This window comes from Prosopis cineraria, unplaced genomic scaffold (genome assembly GCF_029017545.1).
Source record: "Prosopis cineraria cultivar Desert tree isolate PC_DT_omini unplaced genomic scaffold, ASM2901754v1 PC4, whole genome shotgun sequence".
Taxonomy (NCBI): domain Eukaryota; kingdom Viridiplantae; phylum Streptophyta; class Magnoliopsida; order Fabales; family Fabaceae; genus Prosopis; species Prosopis cineraria.
In genome coordinates this window covers 2,392,993-2,420,025 of record NW_026555335.1, presented here as the reverse complement: position 1 = coordinate 2,420,025, position 27,033 = coordinate 2,392,993, and the positions used below count along the sequence as shown (strand labels likewise).

Sequence of the window (27,033 nt, the reverse complement as noted above, 5' to 3'; positions counted from 1 at the left end):
TCATTTCTAAAAAATATTTTATACCATTTACATTTTTTAAAATTCTAAGTAAGAATCATGATCTATTACAAAATTTCAAAAATTTTAAACCCCAAATTTTAATCAATGAAGGTCCCTAATTGTCATCTTCCCTTCTCAAGAGTGGAGCTTGTGTGCCCTTAACACAAATGATCATTTATGCACACGAATAAATTTTATCTTAAATTTATAAGAGACTTTTATCAATACATGGAACACAGTAATACTCGATGTTCCAATATTGGGAAAACACTACGAATATTTCGGACGATGAATAATAACTGATGTCCAAATGGTGATAAAATAGGATATGAATCATATGACGAGGGATGTTCAACTTTATCTCCATTTCCATAACATCCGAGTCTCACTCATTGAAAACAAGACGATGAAGGCTGAAAAATAGAGATAACTTTTTCTTCATGACTCAAAAAGTCTAACGCCAACGGCACTTCCTCGTCTTACAAACCACAAGGTTATCTCACTGAGGGGGAGAAAAGAAAAGAAAAGAGAAGGCCACAAAATATGATTACTTCTAGCACGTACAACGACGTATGGTTGGTTAGACTTTCACCTGCATCTGTATCTCCTGGCCTATCTCTGATCAACTCATTGAAAAATGAGCGCAAAATGGATACAAACCTTAACTTCCCATATGGACATGGTCCACAATACCAACCAGCCGTGGCTTTCAAATCCTTCCAAAACAGCAATCTATTCAAGATTTACCGGCAAAGATGCAGGATCAAGTTCAAAAGTTCCTTTAGGGACGCCTACTCTTTCCTGACCAGTCATTTTAAAAGAAGGAATCCTATGGGAGAATCTAAACAACTCCGCCGATGGAATTTGAAATGAGTCCATATCACCCTTGTTAGCTCGAGAGAAGAGACTGACAAAACCTTTCACCTTCTCCAAGTATGCAACAGATACCCCCTCTCCTTCAACATAATCTGACAAAATTTCAACGAAGTCAAATTCATAATTCTGATGAGATTCCACATCAGTGTACCATTTGATATCCCAATTTTTAAATAGAGCCCAAGTTTCCCCCTTCCTAGGATAAACTTTAAAAGTACTGCGGTCAATCTTTTCACACAAAATCAGATGTGAGAACATTAGACGATCTTCAGTAATTTCAGTGTTGCCAAGCACATACTTCCCACAAGCAACTGGCAGATCATTTTCTACCCAGTCGATTTCATCCTTGTCATCTGGATCTGCTTCAAACCATGTTATTCGCAGCTTGAACCCAGGAGAGAGAACTTTCTTGATCAAAGCATAGAATCTCGGCATGCCATCAACTGTGTCATACACAGCCCAAATCTGTCCATTTACAAAACTATCTTCTTTCTTGTCCTTTTCAAAGTCACTGAACTCTGCATCAGGATAGACAAAAATGGTCGGAGCTTCTGCTGCTTCTCCAGTCCCCTTTGAGCACTGGTTTGCTTCTTTTCCCCTCCTGTCCAGAGTTTCCTCATTTCTCTTGTGTAAGCGCTCTTCAGAATAACGATTGTCTTTCTGTTTCACCTCTTTTTGCTCATCTTTCAGATCAGCAGCTGAGCCATTATCTTCTTCAGCACCATATGAACCACTTCCCTTGGCCCCTGTTGAGGGCTTTAAAAGGTCGTCGTCATCATCACTCCCATTCTCCTTATAAACAACCTGAGGCTTAGACCTTGTAGATCTACGCCGATGCTGTTCTCTACCAGTTGGATAGTTTTCACCAGGAACACCATCCCTGTCAACAACCATATCATCGTCATAATCATTGCTATCTAAGGAATCAGCACTTTCACTAGATTCTTCTGCTTTCTTCCTCTTTCTCTTTCTATTCGACTTATCAGAGAAGTTGGGGGCTCTTTCAGCATAAGGCTTTGTATTGAAGTTTCCAGCATTCATACCTTGAGATCCAACACTAGCACCATGATTTAAACCATCTCTTTGTTGGCTAAAAGCTTGACGACTTGAATTAGCTGCTATTGATGTACCTAGCACATATGCAACAAAGGGCCTATGACAAGTATGACAGGAAACAGATCTATTCACAGCTTCAAAGTGAAACTCATATCTACTAGAACAAAATGGGCAAGCAGTCCAAAATGTAGGGCGGCTACCATTTGGCCCCTGCTGTGTTGACTGCCTAGGCTGTTGCGGCTTCTGAGGATTCATGTTGGAAAAATTGGCCCTGACATTGTTTTGCACCCCAGCATTCACATGTGTATGAAACTTCTGTGCCGGATGATATTGCTTAGTAGTTCTGTTCATAGGAACTTTGTACTTCATGTCTAGTAGAGCTCGTTTATTCTTGTCCAAAAGAACTCTTTGAGCTTCCCCAATTAGCTTAAACGCAGCTTCTGCACCAGAAAACTTGTTCTTGTCAGGATGAAGTTGGAGGGCCAACTTCCTGTATTGTTTCTTTATCGTTGCCTCATCAGCTGACTGCCCAATTTGAAGAATTCCATACCAGTTCATCTCATTCCCAAACAATTTCTGCTCAGCAGAGCAATGCACGTCACACACAATAAGCATTTGAGCTATATTCTCCAGATCAGGATACAGTTGCTGGGCTTTAAGAGCAATTTTACGAGCCCCAGTGAAATCTTTACTTTCCATCTTCTTTTCAGCAATGATCTTGGCCCGTAAGGCCTCTTCTTTATTGCAGTCCATCAAAAATCCAGATTATGAAACTTCGAAGCAAGCTTTCTGGTCAAGTGCATTAGAAAACAAGCTACATTTAATCTATAACTTCTCTAGGAACAACCTAACCAAATAATTAGGAGTCCATATGAACCTTCCAGCAAACCACCAGTGCCCAAAATACAATATTTGCACTCCAGATAAACCCTGCAGATTTTGCATAACTTGCAACTATTAGATTCTACATTGACCAATATGTTGTAAGAGAATCAAGGAGTCATTTGTACTGCAACAGAATTCAGATGCCTCAGTATATTAGAAGATAAAAAAAGTTTTACATCTAAAGATTAGAAGATAGATCATAAACATAAAAGCTTAGGAAATATCTAATTAAATGGCTTAAGTTATTTTGATAGAGCATACTATCCTTAAATATTTAATATAAGAAATTTAACATGGTATCATGAGCGATTTGAACAGGGACCAAAAAGAAAAACCAAAAAAAGAGAAAAAAGGGGGAAAAATGAAAGAATGAAAGACGAAAAGACAATAGATAAAAAATGGGAGAGGGAAAAGGAGAAGGAGAAGAAGAAACTGAATAGACCTAAAAGAAAATGAAAGAGAGAGAGAGAGAGAGAGAGAGAGTAGTTGAGGGAACATCAAAACATAAAAGAAATCTCACATCTAAAGACTAGAAGATAGATGATAAATATATAACCTAAGAAATTATTTAACAAAATGACTTGAGCAATTTTGGTGGACTATGCTATCATTAAACATACTTAATATAAGAAATCTAATTATAACAAGAGCAGTGCAACCACAATATTTATAAGCTGTACTGTGATTTATAAGTAAAAAGGTCTTTTTTATCTGTGCAAATTTACCAGACACTGAACAAGCAAGATGCCAAAAGCAGACAAGATATAATAAAATCTTTTCTTCCATCAAACTCTGAGCAGGCCTAATCAGACAACATCGATAAGCTGTAACATCATTCGTAATTAAATAAAAAGGTCTTTTCTTTATGCCATTTCTTTCTACGAGGGAGAGGATTGGTCGTTCAGACCTTTAATCAAATCTCAACTGTTTCAGGCAGCCACAGGCACAAGACACATGCAAATGATTCAAACAATGACAATAAATAACCCTTTATTTTTACGTTGTAAGGAATCTCCCCCCATGGTAAAAAGAAAAAAAAAATTTATAGGCTCCATTTCAACAGGAGGATGACTCGGTTGCAACAAGTTTATGGTCAATGTTTTATGGAGTGAAGCACCCTTGATGTCAGGGGAAATCAACAAAATAAGCTTTTATTTTTCAGCCACAGACGGTCAGACTTTAGGCTCCACGGCTCACTAAGAAAAGAAGGCGCTATACGTTTATCAAAACTAGCAAAAAGAAAAAAAGAAAATGCAGACAACATCCAAGTTACAGGGGCAAAAGCCCGGTTCATTCTCAAGTGAGCAAACGGAAAACGACAGCGCAGGAACAAGTTTTACTCAAAAGCTTCAAAGAGAAAAACAGGAGCGATTATGCCGTTACAGTGAAGAAAGGCCTGGAAACAAAGGCATTCGTTTTCCCGTTAAGTGAAGAAAACACATTGGAGAATATGAATATGCGTGTGCGAAGAAATTTAAAACTATATTAGAACCCTAATTACGGCAAGCCTAACAATTAAATATCAGATAAAAAAAAAAAAAAAACGGAGCGATCTCAAGAGTAAGAGCGAGAGTGGGACAGAAAATGGGTTGTTATAGGAGAAGAGGAAAACTCACACTTGAGAGGGGAGGGAAGGAGGAAACCGGACGTTGAAGGTTCGGGAAGTGCCGGAACTGAAACAACAATTTTGACTTATTTCAGAAATGCCACCTAGTTGCCAAAGGGCTCAGGCGTCCGGAGTGTATCCTTGTTGAGCCGGTAGCGGCATCGGAGACCAAAATCAAGGTATTTATGATATAAGTACATGTGCCGATGAGAAAAAGCCCATGGGTCGGCTCGGCTCGGCTCAACTCAACCAGACCCATCCAATGACTTGGGCCAATAATGGTAACTTTATTTAAATTCCTTTATTTGGCCAATATAATTTCATAATTTGGGCTCCGGGTGAGTTGGGCTTAATTCATAATAAAAATTATACAATTATAGAATTCATTATTTGCCATCTATTAATGTTAATTTAGTTGATAAAAACGTGACTCATATGTCATGAGAATATAAGTTTGAATTTTATTGATAATCTCTTATAAAGTTAATTTTTATTTTGTGGTTTCATGAAACTTAATTTATGTAAACACTCCACTAAAAAAGAGTTTTATCTAACCATGTGAAAATATAAAACTCAAGGTTCTCTCTACTCATCTAGGTGAAGTAATTGAAAAGACTTAAAGGCCTATTTTGCATGCATCATTCCTAGACTGGAGAAGAATTATTGAAAAAAGAGTGTTAAAATATGTGGTTTTGGCATGATTGAAGTGGTTTTTCTAGAGATAGTTAGGATCGAACTTTCTTTTGGGAGCCTTCCATTAAGACTAAACCATCATGGTTATTTTACCCCTCCTATCTTACATCGCATTTGCTGAGGAACTCAATCATTCTCATATTCACTAGCCATTCTTTTGTCAAGATTTACCAATCTTATCACGTGAGCAACATGATAATCTAAGTATAGTTCATTATGTTGAACCTTTAGTCAAGTGTAATTGATAATTTTTTTATGGTAATATGACAAGATGACACTTTGGTTTCCTAAGTAGAGTCTAACAACAATTACATTGATAGCGTAATTGAATGAAGGTTCTAGTTTCAAACCATATTCAAAGGGGAACAAAGAGGTAGCTAAAATGTCTTTTGCTCTCGTCAAGTTTGGTTTGTAATGGTAATGGTGGTTTGTGGTGTTTGATCGTGGTAGTTCATAACCCCCTCTCTTCTCCACTTTTTCCCCAAGTCTTATATATATATATATATATATACGATTTACTAGTACTTAGATCAATTGATTTCATAAATTTTGTTTGATTTTTAGTGTTAGAATATTAGGGGTGATTAGTGTTAATCACCTAATTAGTTGGTATCCCTAAATCTATATAAAGGGATCATTTCATTGTATTGACTAAGGGGGTTTCATCCCACCTTCAAGGGAAAAGTTAACATAGGCCTTCTTCTCAAGTTAGTCCTTAAAGTGAGGTTTGAAAATCACCCAAGTGGGTATATTAGTGTGGTAAATTGTAACAACACGGCCCTCAACCCCTTACATTGGCGAATGCGGTGTTGGCACGTGTCCCCTCATAGACCCGCATGCGACTTTCCCTATGATTGTATATGGGTTATTCCTCACCCCATCAAAAAGATCTTTTAAAACCTATGGTAGGCCAAAGTTAGCCACAACTTCACTAAGGTAGGAGAGGTTGAGAGCTCGATCTTTGAAAAAGTTTTAAAAGACCTCTTTGATGGGGTGAAGAATAATCCATGTACTATTATGAGGAAATTCGCACGTGGGCCCGTGAGAAGACACGTACCAGCATCACATTCGCCAGTGTAAGGGGCTGGGAGCCGTGTTGTTGCATAAAAGGCACCCTTTATGTAATAAAGAAAAAGATTTGGGGGGCAAAGAGATATGAGTGTGACATGATTTTAAATCAAAAAATTGTGCATGTAAATTTATTGTCATTCATCATTATATAGCCATCTAATGCAGATATATGAAGAGAATGGAAATGCTAGGAGGAGCAGAGCTAGGATGGATATGTATTGATTGAGAAAAAGAGAAATAAGAAGAACATTGGTTTGATAGTATTGCATTACAGCCATATGTATATTGGTTCATAGCGGTGTAGTCTTTTAGTTTTCGAAGAATGAATATCATATAATGTTGAATAGTAAATAATATGTATATCATGTTTTTATTGGAAAAGCATGACAATAGAGATCTACAGAGAGTGCTGATGAAACCTAAATAATCTCAATGCAAGATGAGTTAATGTTAAATTTAATAGTTGATACACTCAAGCCTAATCCCTATAGCACTACGTTTACGAAGCCACATTTTCAACCTTACATATGAGTAACAGAGATTCATATTTTCAAATATCAGTATTTTAAATAAATAAATAAGTTTTAGTTTTCAAATACAAAATTGGCAAAATAATTGTGACTCGATCAGTAGTTCCAGCCAAATCAAATATCCCCAAGCTCAATTCCAATATAGAAAAGACAGAAACCAAGAAAATCTTTACTCTAAAAATAAACAGTATATATCATACAACCAATTTGGAAGCAAAATTAGTAGAAGCAAAATGTGGAAGAGGCAAAACCAGACAATTAACCTTAACCCTAAAAAATAGCTTGAACAAAAAAAGCTGACAAGACATAGAAGAGATAACAAAAATAAGATGCGGAAATGATAACGAACCTAATCTTTGCTTGGTCAAGGAAAGTACGCCAAGGAAGAGACAAATAGCTTGGTTGCAAGTGATCACTTAGGACAAGAAAAGATGTCGGACAGGACTAGAATAGAGACGACAAACAACTTTACTGAATAGCTCAAGGAAGAGACAACGAAGAGCTTTACTCGATTGTAATGGGGCAAGGAAGAGACGATGGACAGTGCAGGGAAGAGATGATGGACTGGTAATCACACAATAGGGTAAAGTAGAGAATGAGCAACCTTAAAATTTTACCAGCCAAATAAGGGTGTTTCAGTCATTTCTTATTATATTAAAATATCACTTAAGGATCCGAGAACTTAATTGATATTTCAAAATATCTTAAGACTTAATTATCATTTTTTTTAATTTTTTATTAACAACGTGACAAGATGACATTTAATAGCTTGAGTAGACTCCGACGATAGTGACATTAGATGAAATAATTAAATGAATGTTCTAATTCAAAACCACGTTCAAAGGAAAACAGTGGATTTTGGCTGTTGTCAAGTCCGGTTGGTGACAGTGATGGCAATTTCTGACGTTTGAAAATGGTGGTTCATGGTTCTTGTTGGCTCTTTCTTGCAGCAAATCCGGTTCTTCTCCGTTATTTTCTTTTGGATTTTGGACCTATCTAATCCATAAACTAATGGTTTTTGGATATTTGACTTCATAGTTTGGACACATTGGGTTTTTGAATATATTAATTTCATAATTTTTGCTTGATTTTTAGATTTATAAAATTAACAAAATTTCTTACACAACGGAAAAGATGGAAAATGGGGTTGAGAGGAAGAATAAAAAGTAGCGGCGTTATTGTCATTTAATATCTAAAAAATTTCGTTCTACCAATTTAATACATGTTTATATTAGGATTATATATACATAGATACATGTATCAAATATGCTTTTAAAGCTCATCTTCATTCTCTTTTCTACATACAAGTTCCTTTTTCTTTTATATCCCATTAAAAGTCCATTTATTATAATAACAAGGGGCTTAAATCTGAGAATAATGGAGGAAAATCGGTACTAGTGTTAGTTTTATTCCCTTTTTAAATTAAAGTCTTTCATTGTGCATAAAAATTAAAGCTTTTCATTAATTCTAATTTATTTCATGGGTGTTCGCTTGGCCCAATAAACATTTGATTATTTAACTAAATTACTTGTATCATCTTTAATCATGTTAAATTTTAAGAAAAATGACAAATAGGTCCTAAGGGACCAATTTAATTCAAAATAAATACCAAGACATTTATAAATATCAATAAAGTCCTATGGTCCTTAGACGATCATATTTTAAAAAGGAAATGACTTAAATATCATCTACAAAACACCTAACTAGATTGAACATTGGGGATTTGGGAATTTTAGTAACTAGATATGAGGAGAGATTCAAAGACAGAGCAAGGCGAGAACAAGAGAAAAAGGGAGTAAAGGAAAAAACCCAAGGGAGAAGCAAAGTGGGAGACAAATAAGAATACCAATTCAGATATATCTAAAAGCCTCAAAGAGCTTCAATGGGAGTGCATGGGTGGAGAAGGGAACAAATTCAAATAGAAGGTAATAAAATGGGTAATCAGGCTGCAAATCAAGGCATATGGAGTTGCAAATCAAAAAAAGTGAATTGTAAATCCAAAACGAATAGTTGATCATAAGAATAATCAATACTTAAATCATGTGTTTATAAATAAAATCGGGATACACAATTGCAAATCAAGGTAGATAGAATTGCAAATACAAAATAGTTAAGTTGCAAATTTTGGATTTGACTGAATAATCTCTCAAAAAATGTTCCTAAAAAAATTTTAACAATCAAGTTGCAAACCAAGATAAATGAAGTTACAAATAAAAGAAAGTGCATTGCAATCTTGGCATTGAACAAATGATTTTTCAAATAATGAAGTTTTGTTTTGTTATTAAAATTGATAAAATGAGTTGCAAATTAAGAATCACAAAGTTACAAATTCTAGATTTCAAGTTGCAAATTCTTGGAAGTGAACAAATAATGACTTACTTCGTCACAAATTTAATCATTAAATTTTGTGTTGCTAACTAAAATTAAAAAAATAAGTTGCAAATTAACAACCATAAATTTGCAAATTCTGGATTTCTGGATTTCAAGTTCTAAATTCTTGGAAGTGAATAAATAATAACTTATTTCATCTCAAATTTAGTCATTAAGTTTTGTGTTTCTAGTTAAAATTGAAAAAAATGAATTATAAATTGAAGAAGACGAAGTTGCAAATTCAGAATTTGCAACTTAACATAAAATTCCTTAATTTATAAGTAAGGTTCCTGTAATCACGTCTTAGGGATTTGCAACAGGTGTTCCTCTTTTTTGCATTGAATATAACATACACACATACATGTTCATTTAGAGAGAAAGCTTCATTTTTTTTTATTTTTTTGCAAACAGAATAGAGAAAGCTTTATTCAAACAACGAAGCTTTCATTACAATAGAATCACATTACATTATCGGCTTAAAAACAACATTACAATATGTTATACATATTAATACAGCTTCAAATATCAATACAAATCATGAGTTATGGAGTCTCCATTTCAGCTCCAGTTTGGTCCTCCTTCCCCCAAGCTCGAGCAATGAGGCTGGTCTCCTTTTTAAACCTGACTCAAGATGGTGGGGTGGGCCACAGACTTGTAATCCATTAGACCCCCTCTAGCAGTATTAAGTCTGAAGTCTTCATTATTAATGTTATGTCTCCCACCAGAACAGTTCAAGTCTGACATAATCTCATAGACTTTACATTCTTCAATATGCAACCTTATCTCTTAAACTTCCTTTCATGACAGTCACAAGACGAAAATGGGAAGGGAAAGGGCATTACACAAAACGAAAAACAACTAGAGATACCAATCACTGGTATCATGGACAAACACATAACTCAGAAATTGGGAACAAGTAAGGTTTTGAAAACTATCTTTAAAAAGTATTTTCCAAGGGCAACGTTGCCTATGGTTGGCAACCATAAAATGTTTTCGTAAACTTGGTGCCATTCCATGTTCAACTAAGCATGAAGACTATGAAGTTAAGGTAATCAAACATAATATTAACAAGACATGGAATTGTATCCAAATAGGATGTGTTACAACTAATTTTTGCAGTAACAATTTTCGCAGCATGGTATTGTATTGCAGAATTGTATATCTATAATACTCAGTGGAGAGCAATAAGGTAGCATGCAAAATAAGATTCATACCTATGTTGATGTTGCTGGCATCGTAGAAACATTGCCATCTACGCTCCCCATTAATTGTACAAGGAAAATAAAATGAAAAAGAACCAATAAGAGACTTCAGTGATTTAATTTAAAAAGAAAGAATAAATAAGAATTTAGAAAGACTTAGCCTTCAAACTGAATCTGAAAGCAGCAAGAGACAATGATGGCTGCATCGTTTTGCAAGGTTTCAGTAATACATAACAGATAACACAAAACTTATGATGATTTAAAAAAAAAAAAAATCAACTTTTCTAGAATAAAAATTACATGCCATATCAAACGCAAACCTCAATAATCCATAGCAGTAGTGAACTTGGCATTTTCCTTGATAATCTAACCACAGATTAGATTTACAATCCAAAAATTAATTTCACAAATCAAAATAAAACATTTCCAACAAGCACTTAGTTTCATTGTGGATTTGGAGAAGAAGTGAGGAAGAATCAAATGATTGCTAAAGACGACGAAGAAGAATAAAATACCTCTTGAATAATGTGCATACAAATCATTTGATTCGGAACATGAATCCAACGCCATGCAACGCTTGCTCCTGACAATGATTTGATAGAATCATGGAATGGATTTGGCTTCCTCTCCTCCCCAAGGTTTGGAACATCCCTCGCGCTTGAAAATGAACGCTCACGATTTCACCATCTAAGGTGTGTTCAAGTCATTTTATTTTAAGCAAATAATGACCTAAGGGACCGATCACCGATAGGACTTTACTAGTATTTTGAATTGTATTGAGACTTATCCTAAATAAAATTGGTCAGATCTATTTGTCATTCTCCCAAAATTTCAAACATCTTTGCATGGATTATGGGGCAAAGGCTCAACAAAAACAATTAAAAACCCTTTTTTAATCATCAAAATCAATACAAATTTCTATTGAATTATTCAAAATTATAAAAATTTATCTATTTTTCAAATATACAACTTTGTTAAAAATAAAAAGTTATTTATTTTTAACAAAACTCAGAAAATTTATGTATAATTTATTTTTAGTTTCAATAAAAATGTCCACAAATTTTGAAAATAAAAAATATATATAATTTTAGCAAAATCCATAAATGTTTTTGTAATTGACTTTTTTCCCCAAAGAAACGTATAAATTTTTTAAAATGTGCATGCTATAATTTGTCCTAAATTTTCACAATAAAAACCATACTCAAACTTTATTTTTATTATTTAGAGATGAAATATTTATTAATTTAATCAGTCACATATAATTTTTCTAATTTAATACCTCACATATAATAGTTATTTATGTTACTCACTAGTTCATAATAAATGAAATTAACAGAAATAATGATATATAAATTTTTTTTGCTGACATCCCTTTCGCGTTTCCGCTTTCCGTAGAGGTTTTACTTATCCCTATGACATCCTTACTGCGTACTGCGTGCTTGAACTAGTTCCAGTCTTCTTAAGTTATTCCTGACCTAATTTTAGTTATATTTTTTCTTTGCTTTTGGTATTATTTCCCAGTAATTAGGCTAAGCGAAGGTCCAATTTTCATGGCAACTTAGAAAATTAAAAAATGCAACAGAATTTGGGGGGGCGGGGGAATAGAGACCAAGTTTATGTCGGCAATACATCTGTAATTGTCCAAGAACCCTTTAAAAAAAAAAAAGAAATCACCCAATGACATTTGTTCTATCAGAAGACACTGAGAACTGCAGCAAATCTCTATGAACTAAAAGCAAGTGGCACGATATTCGAATGACCACAAATTGTGCAAATAATTCTTTTTTTAAAAAAAAAAATGAGGCTTATTCTATTTGCAGGTTCATGTTTCACAACCCACATGCTCTGACACGCAACAATGGATGCAAGCAGCACTGACCTTCCAGCATCGTGAGATATAACGAAAATCTGTATGCCAAAACCCTCAGCTTTTTCACATGTTGACTGGCACTATTGAACTCATCCTAATGCATAAACAGAAATTATGAGAAAGACCATTAGACATAAACCTAGTTAATAAGATCTGCGGTCATAGCTCAAGATATTGCATAAAACACAGAAAATACAAATTCTCAAACAGATATAAGATACATCAATGGAGGTAGCTACATAAGAAGCACTATGCATTATTTACTATTACAGTGACTTTGAGAGCAAAAAACTAATTAGTGCTTCTCAAAAAGACGAAAAAAAAAAATCAATTTTCTTAGAAAGTAGAGGAAAATGGAAGTCGTAGCATATACTGATCACAAGTAATTTAAAAGCCAGAGAAGCAATCATATCCACCACTAATTTCCATTCCAAAACAAAGTCAACCCAATTGGATGAAGTGGAATACTAGAACTTGAAAACGTGGTGAAACATGGTCAATTGTGGTTGAGTCTTGCGAACCTCATTGGTAGTCTGCCAAAATTTTTCTGAAAAGCTCCTCAGGTGCTGCACATGCAAAATGGAGTTACAAAAAGAAAATAAGACATCCAAACAAATCAGATCAAATAAGGGTGAAAAGGTAACTTTGAACTTAGTTCGCTAAACCTACATATTCAACTTACCTGGCAATCCAGTAAATTTCTCATACTGTTCACAAGCCTGTCCTAAAAACATCTCCAATCCTGTTACAATAGTAGCTCCCGACTCTCCAGCTTCCTTCAACAGTCTAGTCATTTTGGGGGTGTAGACGGCATCAAAAACCAGGGAGTAATACTTCAAAGCATGCTGCAAATAAGTGTGGTATTTTGAGAGAGAAAAAGTGTATTTCTCATTCTGTGTATTCTAATGTACAAACTGAAGCTATATATACACATCAAGTGAGGTAAAACCTAATAAATACTAATAAAGCCTAATAATAACAATAAATGCTAATTATTTACAATAATGACATGATATTCCCATACTCCCTCTCAAATTGGATTATAAATGTTAATCATGTCCAACTTGCTTATATAACTCTCAAAGGTAGGCTTAGGTAGTCCTTTGGTGAGCACATCAACAACTTGTAACTTGATAGGTAGGCATGTCAAACATACAATGCTTTCCTCTACTCTCTCTGATAAAATGCCTATCCACTTCTTCAAGCTTGGATCTCTCGTGTTGTATAGGATTCAACGCCATGCTTATGGCAACCTTGTTGTCACAATACAACTTCACTAGTGGATCAATTCTGACCTGTATTTCTTCCATAACCCTTCTTATCCATAGCTCTTCTATGATTCCTTGTGCTAATGCTCTCAATTCTGATTTAGCACTGCTTCTGGATACAACTCTTTGTTTTTGACTTTTCCAAGTTACTAGGTTTCCCCACACAAACGAGCAATAGCTAGAGGTGGATATCTTGTCTCCATAGGTCCCCCCAGTCTGCACCTGCATGGATCTCAATCGTCCTCTAATGATGCCTCTTGAATAGCAATCCCTTATATATATAGCTTGCATGTGTTTCTTCCTTAGATCACACATGTATTGACTTGCTACACTGATAGCAAAAGCAATATTTGGCCTTGTATGGGATAGATAAATCAACTTTCCAACTAATCTCTGATATTTGTCTTTATCAACCGTTTCTTTTTTTTCATTGTCTTCTTCTTCTTCTTCAACCTCATTATTAGAGTTGTCTTCTCCTTCTAACTCCTCCTTCCTATCTTTCTTCTTTCTGGAGACCACAATAGGAGTTTCCTCAGGTTTACAACCTAACATGCCAGTTTCCTTGAGAAGATCAAGTACGTACTTCCTTTGAGATATATATATGCCTTGTTTTGACCTTGCAACTTCCATCCCAAGAAAGTACTTCAAGTTCTCGAGATCCTTGACTTCAAATTCCTTACCAAAGATAGTATTTATCCTTGCTATTTCCTCAACATGGTCTCCTGTAAGAATTATATCGTCTACATACACAATAAGGATGCACTTCTTAGCTCTCTCAGCCTTAACAAACATCATATGATCTAATAATCCTTGTTTGAAACCTTCTAACTTCAGGACCTTTGAAAACCTATCAAAGTAGGTGACTGTTTCAAGCCATACAGGGATTTTTTCAGCCAGCATACTTTGTTGCTTTTGCCTTTATCAAACCCGAAGATAGAGTCATAAGACTTCTTCCTTCAATTCTTCGTTTAGAAAGGCATTTTTGATATCTAGTTGATGAAGTTGCCATTCAAGGTTGGCTGCTACTAACAATAAAATTTTGATAGTGTTTAGTTTTGCCATTGGTGCAAACGTCTCGTTGTAATCTATACCATATATCTGGGTGAAACCCCTTGCTATTAACTGTGCCTTTAACTTGTCAAGTATGCTATTAGCCTTATACTTTGCGGTAAAGACCTACTTGCAACTAACCAGTTTCTTAACTTTAGGTCTCTCAACAATCTCTCATGTTCTATTTTCCTCCAAAGCTCTCATTTCCTCCATGGCTGCATTTCTCCATTCTGATATTTACAGTGCCTCTTTGATGCTGTTAGGAATAACAACTTTATCCAAATTAGTGATGAAGGCCCGATAACTAGGAGAGAGAGCCTTGTAGGATGCATGCTTTTAAATCGGATGTAAAGTACAAGTCCAAGGTTGTTTCCGAATAGCAATAGAAAGATCAAGTTCAGCAGATTCACTTCCTTGTTCTGAATCCTATGGCTTTACTAGATGGATCAATCCTTGATACTTCAGCTTCAAGAACTATATCTGGTTCTAACTCTCTTGGTGCCTCAAATACAAATTTCTCACTATCTTTTGATTTTTTCTTTCAAGTGTAAACCAATAACTCTTCCTTTTGTGGTCTTTTTACATCTCCTTGTGTTTTCTTGTTTTCCTAAAACTTTGGCATAAGAGAAGAAGTTGGTGAAGGTAGGGTGTTTGACGGAAAAGATGGTGAAGGTAATGATTCTAGTGAGGGCTCAAGAAGTACATATTTTGTATAAGGTGCTGGTTCTCAAGTCTAAGATTCACCTACACTCTCCCTTTGGATTGAAGAATTGCAATAAAAGGGAGTTTCTTCATGAAAGGTAACATCAAGGCTTACAAGGGTGCGTTTAGAAACAAAATCAAAACATTTGTATCTTTTCTAAGTAGGAAAATAGCCAAGAAAGATGCACTTGATAGCTTGAGGTTCGAGTTTACTGTTTTGGTGGATATGAACAAAGGCTGTGCAACCAAATACCCGAAGCAGAAGTTTGGTTTCAATATGGGATGTAGGAAAAACACTATGCAATTTTTGAAGAAGAGTTTCAGAGGATAAGATTCGACTAGGCTTTTGATTAATGAGATAGGTCGCAGATAAAATGGCATCCCCGGAATAAAACTTTGGCACATTGCAAGTGAACATGAATGCTCTTGCAACTTCAAGGATATGTCTATTTTTTCTTCTGTAGCCCCCTTTTGTTGAGGTGTATAGACACGAATACTTGTATGGACAATACCATGCATCTGGAGGGAATGACTCAAAGACTGGTTGAAGTGCTCAGTGCCATTATCAGTGTGTAAGACTTGGATGCTAGCATTGAATTGGTTTTTGATCATGGTGAAAAAACTCATGAATGTAGATGCAGCCTCAAACTTATTCTTTAACAGATAAACTCAACAAATACGAGTATGCTCATTAATGAAGAAAATGAATCATTTTGTTTGAGTACAGTTTAGAGTACGAGATGGCCCCCAAAGGTCATTGTGAATGATTGTGAAAGGTTGGTGGGTGTGTATTTTTGGCTCTAGGAAAGGAAGTTAGATGGTGTTTGGCAAGTTCACACACCTCACACCGGATTTCACTATAATTCAGCTTACGGCATAAAGTTGGAAACAATCGTTGAAGGTGGTGAAAATTAAGATGACCCATCCTCTTATGCCATAACATAAAATTATTAATGTTAGAGGTAAACATAGAATTACCAACAATAGGTGAGTTATCCACTCGAGTGACGACCTCTAAATAATACAGCCCCTCATGCTCCTTGGCACTGTCGGCTGTCACACCAAATGATAGGTCCTGAAACACATAATGGGATAGGGAAATTAAACAAAACAATTTGACTGCCCGGTCAATTGACTGATTGAAAGCAAATTGCATTCAAGCTTTGGCACATGGAGAACAGATTCCAAAACAATAGAATCTGATATATGGATACTCCCTTTCCCCGCCATAGGTGCTAAGGTGCTAACAATTGATGATAGTTAGTCATATGATCGAATGCCCCGGAATCCACAATCCACACCACTGCACTTCGAGTTGTCTTTAAAGCTTGAAGAAAGGAACCTTTTTTTTGCCACTAATGCCATAGGTGTAGTTCTGGAAAAAATAGCCACAACACTATAGAAGAGTATACATAGCACTTCAAATAAGGGGAAGACTTCATAATAGATTGAAAATAAAAGCCACAACCCAATAGAACTCCAAACCCAACAAACAAGGCACAAACAACACCATATGGACTGATATGGTTTGAAAACAATGTACCCATACATTGGATTGTCTTGGATCTGGCTAGAGAGAGTGCATCGTCGCCGTCTGAGGAGATCAGATCCTGAACGAAGCTAACAAGTGCTGCCAGAAGCTTGCTGACGCAGATCGTAGGGGTGGCATGTGTGGTCCACACGCACTGCCGTTCGCCATTGCCGTCCTAGGTTTCACCGTTCAAAGCCTCCTAAGTACATCTAGGGTGGCGGTGAGATTCAAAACTCGCTCTACCATTGTCCACACAGATGCCCTCACATATTGTTCAGAAAGTCTCATTCCAGCCATTCCAGAACTAACCTAATTTTAATTTTTGAGCCTGATGCTTTGATAACATGTGGTATTTTGAGAGAGAGAAAGTGTATTTCTTATTCATGTGTGTTCTAATGTACAAACTGAAGTTATATATACATACACACATCAAGTGAGGTAAAACCTAATAAATGCTAATAAATCCTAATAATGACAATAAATGCTAATTATTCACAATAATGATACTGTATTCCCACAATAAGTAAATTTAAATAGTTAGACAGATTTGATTTTCTGGCCTTCAATTGTACTCATGTTCAATAGCAAGAGATTTGAGTGCCTTCATGCTAACATTTGACGGTTTAACTCATCCAGAACAAAAAAACCATGTCCCAAATATCTCAATGCCTATAATTTATACATCCTAAATTTCTTTTTACCACCACAAAACTTAAAAGTTGTATTATTTATACTCATCTTTCTCAATCTCTATCAGAAAATGAGACTTCTAATGGCGCATCAAAAAATTCTTTGCATCGAGAAAGACAAAAAATTTATACTGTCAACTTGATAAGAGGTGAGTTAGTAGTGGTTTGGTGGTTAAATAGGGAGATCAAATCATACTACATGTGTGAAAGCGATCTTAAGTGGGTACTGGATGAGTGGTCTCATGGGTGGATGCCAGCTATCATCAATAGTCAATACATGGGTCTACACTTTGATTAACAGGGCCTATATCATTTGTATGAGCCTAATAAAGAAGGAATTTCTTAACTGGGCTTTAATCACTCAATTCTTCCCTATCTACTCATTTGTTTTGATGGGATGCAGAGGAGGATTGATCAAAATGCTCTTGGGGTCAGATCTGATTCAATTGCTTCCAATTATTCCAGCACCAAACAGTTAAGTAGCGGCTTTAAGAGTTTAATGCCTAAGTTCCTATGTGTAATTCTTATAAGTTGTACCCTTCTAATGCCGTACTTGACCCTTGAGGGCACAGGTTTCTTGGGAAGGGGGTATCATTATGTAAATATAATAAGAGAAAGTCAGCAGGTTAGCAAAGGGCATAATAGACAGTTAGGAATGTTAGTGAGCCAACGGCTACACAAGGGTTAGGGGCTATTGTAATCAGATGATCTGAAATTATCGAATGAAATTGGGTTTTGAATCTCTTGTCCTCTGTTTCTCTCTCTCATCTCTCTCCCTTTCTCTTTCATGCTCCCTTTGATTACCTTCCTTTCTCTCTCTTTCTTATTATAACTCTATATCAGAGTGCCACTTTTAACTTGCCTAACATAGCCAGGTCATCATAAAATGAATTAACAAGGGAGTAGGACTAATCTCACAATATTCAAAGACAACAAAATACAATGAACGTACATATCACGCATGATACCTGAAGAGAAAGGTAACAAAAGTATGCATTTTCACAATCAATAACCATATTTTAATAAAGCAAAAGGCTGATACAGCCTAGAAAATTTTGGCCATATATAATAGCTGACCACTGATAAGATTCAAAACTTCTGATACGAAGATTTTAATAACCTAATTGATATAAGAAAGCAACATATCAAAAAGGTGAAACCTTAGATATTGGTGTTTCATCAACTTTTGGTTGCATTCCGATTGATGTTGTGTTGGCTAGAATCATGCCATCCTCCGGGTGATAATTATCCAAGTCAGCAAGGGCTAGAGCTTCTCCTCCGATCATATCAGCGAGTTCTCTGGCACGATCTATGCATAAATAATACACCAGCCTAAATAATACAATTGAAGATAGGGAGGTAATAGATAGCAGCTGTGTTTGTCAGAAAACCTACATAATTAATGCACAGGGGCAAGAAACGTGGTGTTTTAGAGCATTACAAACTTGAAGACAAAACTTGTGATGGAGCTTGGACAGAACAATATTAAGGGTTAAAGTGCAAATCTACCTTTGAAGTTTTCACACAAGCGCACCTAATTTCCATAAGTGTTTTTGATGAAATGTCGCTCCAACATTTTTTAATTTGGTACAATGTTGCCTTACTGATAGGGTTTAGTTACATTGACCGTTAAGAATGGTGAGTCACTTGGATCAACATTTCTGGATTTAGAAGGAAGACATCCGAATGGATGTTATTGGAAAGTTGATGATTTGCTTGAACTTAGAGATGGTGAGGTTGGTGATTGGGATATAATCGAGAGGGCAGGGATGATCAAATGGAAGGGAAGATGATAAAGACTTGGTAGTATGAGATACCAAGTCCCACATTGAGTAATATAGAATGCTCAATAGAGTATATAAGTAGGTTGGTTCTCCCACTTCAACAGCTCGCCATTGAGGTAGGGTTTTCCGTCTCACTTAGGTACCCATCAATTGGTATCAAAGCCTCGGTGTCGGCAATTCCAGAGAGGGCTACCCACAAAGGGTTCTAACGAAAGGAGACCGAGTCAAGTGCCATGGAGTGTAGCCGTCAAGACGTCGGCTTTCCATAGGGGCCAATTGATAAAGACTTTATAGTATGGGATACCAAGTCCCACATTGAGTAATATGGGATGCTCAATGAAGTATATAAGTGGGTTGGTTCTCCCACTTTAATAACTAGCTTTTGGGGTAAGGTTCTCCATCTTACTTAGGTACCCATCAGAAGAGAAGGTAGAAGCTAGAGAAAAGGTAAGTAGCAAAGAAGGAAGAAATTTTAATCCACATAGGCAAGCCTTGTAAGCATTAACAGGTCAACCAACAGTCAATGCAGTCAAACCTAATAGCAGGGCAACACTGTACCAAATTAAAAAAATGTTAAGGTGACATTGTGACAAAAAATCTTCATATCAGGTACCCTTGCATGGAAACTTCAGAGGTAGATTTGTACCTTAACCAATATTATTAAAAACTCCTACCACACGCAGAATACAAATCTTGCTTATGCAATACATTTGCACACAACCCTGAAAAATGCATACCCTGCCCTCACATTCTCTCTCCTTCAAGCAACAGTGTTTTGTGACAACTGGTCCACTTTGGCCCTCTTGCTAGGGTCTTTGAGCAAGTTAATCATATAAAGTTGGCAAACGGTCCTCTTGGGTCTATCAAATTGAAAAGGATGACTTGTTGATATTTGCAAAATGAAAAAAAAATTGTCTTCCCATGCCGATGACAGAGTGTTTCATGCAGGACATTGCAAATTGTGAAGGTTACCATAGGTGCGGTTGGTAATCACAACCCTTGCTCCTTTTTCTTTTGCACCATAAGCAAGTGCCTTCCCAGCACCACCAGCTCCAATCACAACGAACAGCTTACCTGCTAATGGTGAAGCAGCTGTCTTGCTATGATCCTTAGCTGCCAAGAAATTGTCATTGTCAAAAGAATACTTACCAAAAACAATGACAACAACAGATGATTAGACAATAAATGTAACAAAGACCTCGTAGACCATCCTCAATGGAAGAAATGGCACCAACATAATCTGTATTATATCCAATCAACTTCCCATCAGTAGATCTCTTTACAATGCAATTCACTGCTCCTATTGACTGCACGTAAACAATTTAAAAAATTTATATACAAAAGCAGCAAGTTAAAAGCTAATCATACACTGATCCAAGATTGTCAGACAGGTGCTTTATAATGTGAGATCAATATCAAATACCTTAGCCACTGGGTCAACCTCATCACAGCACTTAAGTGCAGCTTCCTTGTGAGGAATGGTAACACTGAAATAAAATTCTGATAAAGATCAAATTCTAGTTGGTCGTGAAAGTTTAAATTCTCTAGAACACTGAGGTAGATGATAAAGGAATGCTTATCTGCCTGCCTGCATAAACATAATATGTGGGTATATATAATGCATGTACGCATGCATGCATGAATGGATGCAGTTCAATAGAATGACAATAGTGTCATAAAAGATGTACACTCCAACTAAAGCACACCCTGTGCAGCCTGAAAATTTGTTAAAAGAAAAAAATGCCTTCAATGCTTAACGGTTTATGTAAGACAACATAAATCAAGAATTAAAAATTGAAAACTTTACATCAAATCACTAAACAAACTTGTGCAAAAAACCTAAGAAGAATTCACATCCTCGACACATCCTCATTGGCATTACCCAATCAATGCTAGAGACAATAAATTACCTCAATAACTATTTTTAGGATTAAAATGTTGGTCAGTATACTGCTACCAGCGGAACCAGATTTTAACAACCCCAACCCACTAAGAAAAAGGACTACATAAATATCTTACTCATCATACACTATTCTTCAGCAAACCCATGGAAGGTGACTAGCAGTTAAAAGGATTAGAAACTGATGCCATGGTGTAACCATGGCAGAAAAATAAGCAGCATCAAACATTAGATGACGGAAGTCAGTACCTGAATCCTACAAAATCAGTGGATGAGTAAGTCCGGAGAAAGTTGGCAAGGTCATCAACCAGTAAATGAACGTAAACAGCATCAAAACCTATTGATTTGAAGGCTTCATTATACAATATGGGTGATTTGCTGTGGCTGACTGGCTTTCCAATAATGCCGAGTACTTTTGTATCAGGACCCACTCGTCTGAAATTGTATAGATGCAGCAGATCCTTAATGGTTGGTTGACCAGGAGCTGAAACTAGTCCAGCCTCAAGGGTGCCAAAAGTGAGATACCCGCCAAATTTTGCACAAAGTATACGTGAAATTAAGCCCTTATCACCCATAACAAGTGCAATAATTGGAACCTGAAATTTTCATTAATTATAATATCTTCCACGTGAGACCAAACCCAGATTGCTCTCCATCAATGACAAGAAATTCAGTTCCTAACAACCTTTGAAGCATTATCCTACAATAATAACTCCATTAATGCATTAGGTCAACAGCTTATAGAAATCAGGGAAATTAGTTTGCAAACTAGATAGCTTGTTCAAAGCGTAGTTTATTAGGAAAATTCATAAAAAAAAGAAAAACATGTCCTGCAAAATTCTGAAATACCATCAGTTCAGTCTTCTTTCAGATAGCTAACATGATATGTTAGAAACAACAAAAATATTATTTTTAAAGTTTATCACATTATATGTATCAACCATGGACCAAAATTTTACATACGTGGCTTACTTGAGAATGTGTTGTTATTTGAAAAATGCGTGCTACATCAGTGATATCCAAGGCAGTTGTTGCAAACTTCACAATGTCTGCCCCGGTTGCTTGTATCTCTGCCACAAGGTTGGCAAGATCCTCAACTGATGGAGTGTATTGGTAGTTGTGTGATGAAACAATAACCTTGGTTTTGTTGAGTTCTTTTCCACGTATGGAGTCATAGAACTGACGAGCAACCTTTGGAGATGCAAAAGAAACCAAAAAGAAGCATCATTAATTTTTAGACGTCAGTCAGCCAATAATGTGAAGACAGTGTCTGGATTTGTCAAATGAGATAAAAGAGCTAAAATGTTAGGTAAGGATTAGTGCTTTGCCAATTCACCACCTTACATATCTACACGCAGCCTTGATCACCAATGTAGGAAGAAGTTAAAGGCATTTATCTAGCAGAAGAATTCCCTAAGAAAAGCTTATTACTCAATGGGATACAGGTTTCTTACAGCATCATAAGGATGATTGACTGATTTGTAAATCACGGAACCAGTAAACTAACAGCATAGCTCATGAAGAATACAAAGAATGGTATATATATCTTAAACAAAGCAAGTAAAATTCAACTGTAACTGTATTTAATCCATATCTTACAGCCCTAGTGACCAAACCATGATACTATAATCAGAATTTTTTTACTTGTATTTTTAGAATTATCAGATCAATTGAACCAACCAAACTTTTCTGCCTCTCCAGACAATTTCTCATAGCACATTAAAAAAATATTTTGGTTTATACATCATATATCGATACTGTTGGAGCCATATTAGAATGGTTTAGCAACATTATCAAAGGAATCCTCACCTTAAGTTCAATGTCGATATAATCAGCTCCTAACTCAATGGCTAATCGTAATGCATCCAATCGCTTGTTTTCATCGCCATTATACATGCCACCTTCCCAGTTTGGCCTTGAAGAACATAAAGTTAGAGTGGTTGAGAAAACAAGAATCCCACACTCAAGCCAGCAATTTTATATCTACGGCTAAAATCTAGGAAGAACAAATTTAAACAGCATTAACAGAGCATGGTAGATAAATTTAAACAATCACTTTTAGATATTTGAAATTAAAAAAAGAAAATAAAGAAATGGGTTCACAAGAAAAAGGATTAACTACCTCGACTCTGTAACACTCAACACAAATAACTAAAGGCCTCCAAAAACTGTAATTAAAAGAAAATGTTGACCAACTCAAGTGAAAATACTACTGTAAGTAACACCAATACCCAAGCAAAGCATCTGAGAATTTGGCTCTTGGCAAGTAGAATACTTTCTGCACCCTAATAAATCCACATTTGCCTCACCTTTCTTTTACTTTTGTTTTCCGAATACCAAAGTAAGGCTTTGTGGAGAACCTAGAGAGAGTCACCATTTTACATTTAAGCCAGACGGTACAAAGTAATCTTCATAGGTAGCAACAATTAAAAGAAGTCTGCAATGATGCTGCCGCAAGTGACCACTGACGAATTCTATATACTCTCCTATCACAACTGAAGGCTAATGTTCTACCATTTAAATAGCTTTGGTCTATATTACGCTAGTCCTTGGATTTTTCTCCTCTCAGGAAAAGAGAGTGAATTCGTTATCTAAACTGGTAATGCCAATCAACTACTCAGACATGGCATACATCAGAATAGATATAAGAGTAATAGAAATCCACTTTGCCAAACCTATAAGTAAATATTGCCGGCAAAGGACGCTCTTTAATTAGAGAGTTCAAATCTTCAATATGGTAGAAGTTCTTCAAAGAGTCTAATCGTATTTCAACAAGGTCAGCACCACTAGCTTTAGCCTTGCGCATATCAATCTTCATCTCGTCAACTGACTCTCCCATTATAGGGACACAAATTAAGGTTCCATTCTTCCTTGTTCCTTCTTCACTTACCATTTGACCGTAAGTAGAAGATGCAAGCTGAAACCACCAAAACAACAACAAAAAACGCAGAGGCAATAATCATAAGACAAGCCATGGTTATAAATAGCTAAATCCAATTTGCTCAACATAGTGTCAGAACAAAGCACGCATCAAAAAACAAAACTTTGCAATTAAATTCACCTCAATTAAAACATCCATACTCAAACAACTTGGAAGATTTAATTTTCAGCAGATTTAGCGAAACAGTGACATGCAAAGAAAAATCAACATGGAAATTTTTTTTCTTTTAATATACAAATTGCTTCTCCTAAATCCCCGGCAGAAAATTGAATCATCTCTGGAACCAACCAGAAAACAAATAAACAAAGAAGGGTGTGAGCCAGATGGAATTACCTCCATTGCGCCTTGTTTGACACCGTGGCGCGTGGAAGGCTGTTCCAGAAAATATGGAGTAGGCGGGGAAGCTGTGCTCTGATGAATCTGGATACCTGGTGGCCACTCACGCGGTGACGCGCCTCAGTGATCGGTTTCAACTTCCACCAAGTTTTGGTTGGTGGCGTTGGTATCTCGAAAAGGAAAATCAAAAGAAAAATGGGTTGGTGGTGGTAGGCGAAAAGCATGGATTTACTTATTTGGGTCACCGCCAACGCAATTTTGTAGTTTGTCCACTTGTTCTTAAAAATTGAAAATCACCATCTCCCAAAAACGAAAGCCAGTGTTCAAAAATGCCTTTTGGGCTGTAACTAGTTAAGCAAGTAAACTTGCCAGGCCTCTATGTGTTCACAAGTTTTGTTTTGTCTAAACCCTGAAACTCGTCCATGTGTAGTTTTGTTTGTTTTTGTTTTTTTCAGGACCAAGTCTGATAGCACTCTCGCTATAAGAAATATAAAATATTTTAATTAAATTTTATTTTTAACAAAATAATTATTTATCTTTAAATTAATACTATCTTTTCATATTTACATTTATTTAATATAGTATATCCCTCTAAAATAAATATAAAATAATTTTTTCATTAAAGACATTTGAAAAAAAACACAATAATTATACCTTAAAATATTAAAAATATCTTACATTTTTAACATCCAACCTCTAAAAAAATACCTAATATTTTTAATAGAGGGAGTAATTCTTAAGTGGTTTAATACCAAATAGAAAGTTCTTAAAACTTAGGATGCTTAGGCCATTCTCAAGACTCCTTTTTCTTTGTTTTTTCAAGGAGATAAGCTGATTTAGTCATAAAAAACTAATAGTTTTTACTCTGTTAAACCATTTGCAAGTACCAAACTTCTTTCTTGAATGAATCCTTTTTAAGTTTTCTTTGAAAAATTAAAGTGCTGCAAAAGCAACTTTTATTTGTATGGAAGCTAATTTATTTAGGGTATTGGAGACATTCTTCAAAAATATCATTTGGATGTACAATCTCAATGTGTAGATCACAGAACCAGGAAACTAACAGCATAACTTATGAGAAATACAAAGAATGGTGTATATATCTTAAACAAAGCAAGTAAAATTCAACTGTAACTATATTTAATCCATGTCTTACAACCCTAGTGATCAAACCATGATACTATAATCAGAATTTTTATTTGTATTTTTAGAATTATTAGATCAATTGAACCAACCAAACTTTTCTGCCTCTCCAAACAATTTCTCATAGCACAGTAAAAAAATATTTTGGTTTATAGATCATATATCAATATTGTTGGAGCCATATTGGAATGGTTTAGCAGCATTATCAAAGGAACCCTTAAGTTCAATGTCAATGTAATCAACTCCTAACTCAATGGCTAATCGTAATCCATCCAATTGCTTGTTTTCATTTAGAAGCTAATCCATTCAGCACTACCAATTGGAGACATTCATCAAAAACATCATTTGGACGTACAATTTCAATGTGACTTTGGATGTCGTAATTCTGAATCACTATCGCATCTGGTTGGTAGTTGTAATTATACCAGACCTATATGGTTTGGTGCTTTGTTTATCCACTCTTCAGATATTGAGGTTGTTAGATTGTTTAATTCAATTGTTTTTATGTTGTCTTACTCATACAAAGATAGGCTTGATCTTCAATTAAGAGTTATTATTATACTCCTCAATTTGATTTGGCAAAAGGGGAACCTTGTTTTTCATAATGAGATTATCCATTACCCTAGTCAAATTTTATTGGAGTTTCACAATCAATGTCACTTTCTTTTTTATGTATGTCATTAGTATGATGTTAGTGACAAAAGTAGTTCTTCACATAGCTTTAATCCACTTGGTTGTGCTTGAACTGTCATCCGATAGCACTCTTTATTAGGAACTAGAGTATCAAGATGATCAAGTTGAAAAGAGATGGTAGTGTTGGTTGTACTACTATCTTATACATCAACTCTAAACCTATTGCAAGTTTTCTTTGGAAATGCTTTTCAACTATTGAACCCAACTCTTTCATTTTGGTTTACCTTAGAGTCATACTCATGGATCAAGAATCAAACAAATAAGAGATTCATTGATTGCTGTGGTTTTTCTATGATTTGCCACAAAGAGAAGCTTTACAATTGTCTCCTGTAGAAGCATCGCTCTATTCAACCTTTGGTGATTGACATTAGTATGCTGCTTGAGAATTTTGGTGTTGTTTGCTTTAATGTTTCTCATGATAGATCTTATTTTCTCTCCCTTTTTCATTTTATGGTTACTACGACTGATGCTTTATAAGCTATTTTCATTTTATTTAATTGATCTCTTTATAAAAAAAATAGTAAGTTCTTAAATAATTTAATATAAATAGATATTAAAATTATTTTTAACAATGACTATGATATGAAAAAAATTAGTGATAACTACATTGATTTTTGTCTCTTTAATATATGTTGGTTTAATAAGCATGCCTAGCATGGTTCAAATCCCATTACTAATAAAAGCTAAGTTTTGAGAGCTGCCTTTACAGACCCAAACCTAAACTTCTTAAATTTTAATTATGTTTTGATACAACTATTTTTTTTTTTCCCATTTGGGAAAGCTTTAGAACGACTTGCTGCTTCCCTTGTAGTAATTGATTCTATTTCTACTGCAAACGTC

At 35.4% G+C, this 27,033-nt stretch overlaps 2 protein-coding genes and 1 long non-coding RNA gene across 14 annotated transcripts; all 3 read right to left on the bottom strand.

Moving 5' to 3' along the window:
* Positions 1-300: 300 nt before the first annotated feature.
* LOC129310047 (uncharacterized) lies at positions 301-4,570 on the bottom strand. 2 transcript variants are annotated; one of them, XM_054951874.1, is made up of 2 exons: positions 4,434-4,570; positions 301-2,941 (listed from the first exon to the last, which is right to left on the bottom strand). In XM_054951874.1, exon 2 carries the CDS (start codon positions 2,683-2,685, stop codon positions 733-735), a length of 1,953 nt encoding a protein of 650 aa, XP_054807849.1. In that variant the 5' UTR covers positions 2,686-2,941; positions 4,434-4,570; the 3' UTR covers positions 301-732. The 2 variants fall into 2 exon arrangements, with proteins under 2 accessions (XP_054807849.1, XP_054807848.1); XM_054951873.1 differs by having other exon boundaries at positions 301-2,862.
* A 4,856-nt stretch (positions 4,571-9,426) lies between these two features.
* On the bottom strand, positions 9,427-11,246 carry LOC129310143 (uncharacterized). The gene is made up of 3 exons (XR_008593025.1): positions 10,805-11,246; positions 10,610-10,655; positions 9,427-10,489 (listed from the first exon to the last, which is right to left on the bottom strand). It is a non-coding gene; the product is annotated as an uncharacterized LOC129310143 (long non-coding RNA).
* An 839-nt stretch (positions 11,247-12,085) lies between these two features.
* On the bottom strand, positions 12,086-24,679 carry LOC129309684 (bifunctional 3-dehydroquinate dehydratase/shikimate dehydrogenase, chloroplastic-like). Of its 11 annotated transcripts, none has more exons than XR_008592944.1 (12): positions 24,358-24,669; positions 23,974-24,000; positions 22,893-22,998; positions 22,047-22,274; positions 21,333-21,679; positions 20,607-20,670; positions 20,382-20,490; positions 20,156-20,296; positions 18,560-18,708; positions 12,842-12,945; positions 12,681-12,725; positions 12,086-12,253 (listed from the first exon to the last, which is right to left on the bottom strand). XR_008592944.1 is itself a non-coding variant. In XM_054951349.1 (12 exons), the coding sequence occupies exons 1-11, from the start codon at positions 24,582-24,584 to the stop codon at positions 12,682-12,684; spliced, it is 1,605 nt and encodes a 534-aa protein (XP_054807324.1). In that variant the 5' UTR covers positions 24,585-24,658; the 3' UTR covers positions 12,086-12,253; position 12,681. The 11 variants fall into 11 exon arrangements, 7 of the variants coding, with proteins under 7 accessions (XP_054807324.1, XP_054807328.1, XP_054807326.1 ...); XM_054951349.1 differs by having other exon boundaries at positions 12,842-13,004; positions 24,358-24,658; XM_054951353.1 differs by having other exon boundaries at positions 12,842-13,004; positions 22,056-22,274; positions 24,358-24,656.
* Positions 24,680-27,033: the final 2,354 nt, after the last annotated feature.